The following is a 6,191-nucleotide window of genomic DNA, read 5'->3' as shown; positions in this document are numbered from 1 at the left end:
TTGCTTGCACAAAGGACCACCGCACATTAAAAGATGTTCTGCCACGAGATTCAATCTTTGAATTGCAGCTAAACAATGTGGCGGAATTACAAATGATAGCCAATCAAAAATGCAGGGAAGATTTCACAAAGAGGAAAAATCCATTCTGGATCTTAAGGGAGCCAGACACGACCACCTGTTGTCAAGTCATAAAGATGCAATATATACAAATATTGTTTTACAGCAATAATTAACCATATTTATGATTTCATATGTTCCTGCGGATTAAATAGCGAAGCGTGTCGTAAAAATGTACACGAGAGGCGTACATACATCGCCGGTAACATTCAAGTGAACGGGAGCGAGCCCCATTTATTTGATGTTTCTTCATTGTCGTCTTTCCATAGCAACCTACGCCTTCTTCTACCCACAGCGTCATTTTTTGGATTGAAAAATATACTGTATATACAATACAACATATTGTAGGGGGAGCCTCAGATTGTGATTGAGGCTCACACTGTTCACATCGCAGGGAATCCATTCGTGACGTCGCTCAACGCATCATTTTTTCCAGATGGTCACAAGTCCAAGTCGGAGCACGGCATTGGGCGCATGGCCCGAAAGCAGGGCGCGTCTGCATCTGATTGTCAACAAAACCCCAACGCGTTTGCAGGAGCTTTTATAAAATGAAAGAACCCCTTCTCAGCAGAAACAAAAAAAAAGACAATGCCATTTGATGACAAGCCACATTACAGTAGTCTTCTTGAACATACAGCTGAAATCTTTCCAAGCAAAGTGAAGCTGGTCACGCAGCTGTTGTCTTACTTGCGTTCTTTCTCAGATGCACCTGTGGAAACAAAGAGCATTGCAGCAATGAAGTATAGCTCCGGGCAGAACGATTTTGCCAGAAGGAAATTTTCACGCAACCGCAAGAGGAGTAAACATAAAAGGCGTGAGCGACAGGCGAGAGGCAAGCAGGCGAGCAATGAAGGGAAAGGAAGGAAGCGAGGGCGGCCAGAGAGCGACGGACCGAGTTCTGCTACTAGAGCAGTGCCGAGTTGGCGTCAGAGTCCGAATCGTGTCCGGAGGCCAAGCAGGGCTGGCGGGGGCAGACGGACTCCCGAGCCCGCCTGTATTCTTGGTACTCCTGCCGGAGAGCGTGGAAACGCGCCTCGCTAAGAGACTGGCTGTACTGGCCGCAAGGAGAGTCGGAAACAGTCGGGCGGGCCGGGGGAGGCGGGCCTGAGGGAGAGCACGGGGGACAGGAAACGCACGGATGGGTGTTATGGGAACAGCGCACGCTGATCACAACACTTATGGGGCAAGCACATTCAACGGCGATGGCAATGGCACGTGCAACAACAAGGCCAAACATCAGGAAAGTGAGGTCACCTTTGTTTCTTTGGTCCTGGAGGCCAGCAGGTTGATCGCTCACAAGTCTCCCTCGAAGCGCCGGGAAATCTGCTCGTGACCGATCAAACCTCAAGGCCTCCAGGACGTCTGAGTCCACACATGCGTCAGCAGAATCCCACTCATAACTTTCATCTACCGACGTGTTCCTTCTACTGGAATAAAAAAAAAAAAAAGCAAAAAGTCAGAATGATTTCATGCCATACACAAGGAAGTGAAGCAAAAACAGTTGTTTTGGCAACAAAAGCAAATCCCTCCACCACGAGCAAAGTCCCGTTTGCTGTCTATTTCCCGGTGAGGTCGACTTTCACCTTTTCCATCTCCTCTCAGGCGGATCCGGCTCAGCTCTGTGCCGCTCACTCTCCTCTGTGGTTTCGGGGGAGCTGAGCAGTGTGGGAGTGATGGACATTGACTGGCGGAAGAGCCCTGCACTGCCCCTCCCGCTGCTTTGACTGGCATAGCTGGCCCTCCCTCCTTCTCTGACCTCTCGGGCATCCGTCTCACCCGCCCGCCTCATCATCATCCTGTCAGGCTGTCTGTAACTATCAGCCTCCCTTGGAATGAAAGGCATGCAGTAGGGCGAGGGCCAGCTGATGCCTCTGGGCAGGTAGGACCTCGGGGGACCGCTTCTGGGGTCCGTCGGCCTCATGTTCTCCGGTCTTGGTCCGAGCCACGGGTGATGGGGGACTGGGATGCTGGTAGACAAGGGGAAGTACTTGTACTGAGCAGATCTCAGCGTATCTGGATATGAGGGAGACCACCTTGAGGAATCAGGCAAAACTCCAGCTTGCCTTCGTGGATCGCAATGTTCCGGCAGGGGGGGGACTGGGCTTTCTCTGGGTGGGTACATGGTGGGAGTAAAGTAGGAAGGACTGGCTCTTTGTGCGCTTCGGGTCCTCTCCAAGCTCCCTAGGGTAGGACGCCTGAGGGGGACGTACTCTCTCCAAGAAGGACCTGGTCTGACAAAGGAAGATGGAGTGCGACCTAAACTGTAAGACTTTACCCTGACATCTGGGTTTGGGAACTCATCCCAGTAGCATTTCTCAGTGATGTATGTCCTCGGGCTCTCGACGTGCTCCCATCTCGGGGAGCCAAAACTTATAGATTTCTTAAGGAAAGGTCGGGGAGGTCCCATACCTGAGAGTGTTCTACACGGGCCGACGCTTAGGGATTTCTTCAGAAACGGCACAGGGGCTTGACTTATTCGCAGTGCGATGTTATTGGTCCTATTACCCGGAGAACCTTGTCTTTGGGATTGCTCCGATAAAGACTCACTACTGTCCGCGAAGCTTGGAGAATGTTTTGACACTATGTCTATCATGCCTTTTGCGGCGCTGAGCAAAGTATGGGCCGGTCTGGAGCCCAGTCTCGACTCGCTGCTTTTACTCTCCGCTCGAATTTGTGTTTTTTCATTGTATAACTGTTTGCTCGTTTTTTCTGGAGCAGGTGAAGGCGGTCTTAGGTCATCTGGAAACCGCACTCGAGGTAGAGACTCCCGTGCTTCAGGCTGACGGCTACAGTCATGTCTATCTGGAGAAAGCGATGGTTCAAAACAACCCTTCGTTTTATTTGATTCCTTTTCTGCAATTTCTTGGACATGAACCTCCCAGTTTTTAGGAACTACATCAGGCTTAGCCACGATGGATTGTACAGATTGTTGAGCTAAACCTTGTCCGCCAGTGTCTCTATCTTCAGCTTGTTCCACAGGTTCATCTACACTCATCTCAATAAAACCGGGAAGGCTCAGATATTCAAGAATCGCACTCGTCTGCAGTGGTGACATTTTTGGTGGGGATGCAGCCGCCTTGCTCTTGAATGACCCCGCCAGTCTGGGGACAGGAAATTGGGATCGGTCACGTTCAGCTTCTTCAACCAGATTCAGTGTTGACATAGGGCTGAGGCTATCAGAGTATAGACATTTTTCACTTCTCCTGGAGCGCGCTCTGACACCTTCTCTTTCCGTTCCAAAGCTGTGAAAGTCTTTACTGTCTTTGCCATTTGATTGAACTTGACACTCATAAGGCAGGGGAGGAATACTTGGGGGAACGGGATCTCTTCCGGCCGCGTGTAATGTTGAAGCAGTAAAAGCTGGACTTCCACATCGCCTGCTGTAGACTAAAGGACTCCGAGGAGCCGAATCCCAATTTCGAGTGCCATAAGCATATGAATTCCTGGAGCGCGAGGGAGCAGCCCCGACACTAATGTTTTCCCTAAGGCCCATAGTCATGGACTTAGTACATAGATCTGAATCTCTGTGAGAACTCAGTGACATGGCTCTGGGAGACGCGGCTACGCATTGGACTTTGGAGTTTTCAAACATCGCATCTGTACAAGGCATGGAAAGTGAGGTGTTTTGAGTCACTGGAGAAGGTGATAAATCAACAGCAAGAGAGTCTGTGGTTTCCGCAGACAAATCACAATGCTCTAATATTGCCGATGTGGTCTCCCGGCGTCTCTTCACTGGAACAAGGTTCGTTACGGCTGTAACAGGGCTAATGTCCCACTCGATGTGAGATGGAGGAACCCTCTCCGTAGGACTGCTCGTGCTCCCGAAGTAGCAAGCCCTTCGATAGTCTGCTACCCGATTTGTGTGGCCAGAGGGCTTGTGTTTTTGACGGAGCGTAACATCTTGTAGTTTCCATACAGGTTCTTCATCCGACCTGGATACGCCACATTTAGGGCTCTGTTTCCCATCATCTTTGTAGCTATGATTGGTTGTATAGCGCTCGAGCTCGCGCTCCATTTCCTCCCTCTCCTTGGCCAGTTGGATGCACTTTCTGATGCTGTCGCTCTCCAGTTCGCTGTCAAGTTGTGTGATGAGTGTGCTATCGTCAGTAAGGCGACTTTCCATAGGTTGATAGCCTGAGGTCTGGGGTCTCTCTGCCTCCCTGTCCAAAATATAGGTTCTCCTCGACAAAATGGGGAAAAGGTCTTCTGTTCGGGCTGGCACGCGGTGCCTTTTCAGAGAATCACAGGGTTTTTTCTCACTGTTGTCTGAGTAGAAGCTCGCTCTTTCCAGGAGGTTCTCTGAGCCATGTTCATCGTCAGAGTAAAAACAGCCATGACGGGAGAAGTTCCGAGCAATGCCCCGTACTCTTCCAGGAGAGGAGGCAGGCTTACTAAGATCAAAGACATCAAGGGTTAGTGGCGAATTCTTCCTCTCATCCTTTTCAGAACTCACGATACTCGATTTTGGAGAATCCCTGAGCGAAGTCCGGTCGCTCCCTGAGCCACTTGCATTCCCGTTGCCTTGCAAGATGTCCTTGAGGTTTTTCTTATTGGAGGGACTGGAACTCTCAATGAGCGGTTGTATTATGAAACGTCCATCTGGGCCTCTGTGAATAGACTCCAAAGATGTAGGGGAGGGAGCCTGAGACCCCAGGTGGCTTTCGAAGAGTGTGTAATGCGGTGGTGGGGATGAGTTGGCCAAAAGTTGCTTGCGCTGGTCTTGGTATTCTCCTCGACTGCCTTTATCAAAAGAGGAGCGATCATACTGTGAGGAGGAGGTGGGGAAGAAAGGAATGGGCGGACACAGCTTCAGCTTCAAGACACTGTCTGGGCTCCGGGGAAGAGAGCGAGCTCTGAGGGCAAAAAAAGGAAAGACGAGAAGTAGACAATTATGAAAAATAAGGAAATGTAGACTTAAACCAAACATGAGCGAAACATTAAATGCATGAATTGGAAGATTACAACAATGGATCGTCACACACTAAATAACCGGGGCACGTACTCTGAAGATGGACTCTTCTGGAAAGCAGATGGGACATCTAGGAGAAAAACAACAAAATGAAGACGCATGATATATACAGTATACTGTATTGCTTCGATATTTGTCAAATATATTTTACCTTGTTGTCTCTTCCTACGCCGACGCTCTCTCCAGTTTCTCATATAGCAAGCAGTTACTAATGAGAGTACAATGGCCATGAAAAGGAAGCACACCCCTCCAATTACACCTGCAAGTAGCGGCGCAGGGACTAGCTCCAAGAAACTCGGGCTCGGGGGGTAAATATCCATTCCTGTAGTCCCACCAGAAAGATCGTACTTAGTAATTTTGGCAATCATATTTTGGAATATATGCACACCTTATAATTTGCACACTTCAAATTTTGTAATTTACCTGCAGTTGATATACTGACAAAATCACTTGGTTCACTGCGCACTTGATTGCTGCGGGACATCAGCCTCAGATCATAACTGGAGTCCTGAGCAATATAAAGATTTCATTAATTCATCATAAATGGAAGCATCCATCCATCAATTTTCTAGAGCCGCTTATCCTCAAAAGGGCCGCAGGCATGCTGGTGCCTATCCCAGCTGGCTTCGGACAGTAGATAGATAGATAGATAGATACTTTATTCATCCCTCAACTGGTTGCCAGCCAATTGCAGGGCACACAGAGACGAATAACCATTCGAACCATTCACACACCCGGTTACACCTATGGACAATTTAGTACGTCCAACTCTTTTTAAATATTGAAACATGTTCATCCTTTTTTTACATAACCCACACAATGTAGTTTGATCGCAAAAGCCAGTAAATCCACCTTACGCGAAAAAGTCCTGGTACTAGGATTTCACTCTCGTTGGCGCTGATGTTGCTGCTAAGGATGACCCACTGGCCCTGATTCCGACGGGCTTGCAGCACATAACTTGTCAGCGGAGTGGACGGAATCTCAGGAGGTGCCCACTGGAGGAGAACACCTTGTCTGGTCCGATTAGCAGACACGATTATGGGTGGTTCTAGTGTTAGTAGAGTAGTGATGACAGTTGGGCCCTCTGTTGGCACAGCTAGGAAAA

General features: G+C 49.1%; 1 protein-coding gene across 1 annotated transcript in view; it reads right to left on the bottom strand.

The window, feature by feature from the left end:
- Nucleotides 1–331: 331 nt before the first annotated feature.
- igsf9b (immunoglobulin superfamily, member 9b) overlaps nucleotides 332–6,191 on the bottom strand; it is a 28,068-nt gene continuing 22,208 nt past the window's right edge. The window contains exons 15-22 of the mRNA XM_088419461.1: nucleotides 5,944–6,182; nucleotides 5,510–5,594; nucleotides 5,238–5,408; nucleotides 5,120–5,156; nucleotides 1,701–4,970; nucleotides 1,372–1,544; nucleotides 1,010–1,221; nucleotides 332–826 (exon numbers count right to left, since the gene is read on the bottom strand). Of these exons, the coding sequence (XP_088275587.1) occupies nucleotides 1,022–1,221; nucleotides 1,372–1,544; nucleotides 1,701–4,970; nucleotides 5,120–5,156; nucleotides 5,238–5,408; nucleotides 5,510–5,594; nucleotides 5,944–6,182 (4,175 nt within the window). The 3' untranslated portion in view covers nucleotides 332–826; nucleotides 1,010–1,021. The remainder of the gene's footprint in view (nucleotides 827–1,009; nucleotides 1,222–1,371; nucleotides 1,545–1,700; nucleotides 4,971–5,119; nucleotides 5,157–5,237; nucleotides 5,409–5,509; nucleotides 5,595–5,943; nucleotides 6,183–6,191) is intronic.

Source organism: Hippichthys cyanospilos, chromosome 1 (genome assembly GCF_059441005.1).
Source record: "Hippichthys cyanospilos isolate Australia breed blue-spotted pipefish chromosome 1, RoL_Hcya_1.0, whole genome shotgun sequence".
NCBI classification, from domain to species: domain Eukaryota; kingdom Metazoa; phylum Chordata; class Actinopteri; order Syngnathiformes; family Syngnathidae; genus Hippichthys; species Hippichthys cyanospilos.
The sequence above is the reverse complement of the archived record's forward strand: the minus strand, read 5'-3'. Positions and strand labels throughout refer to the sequence as shown.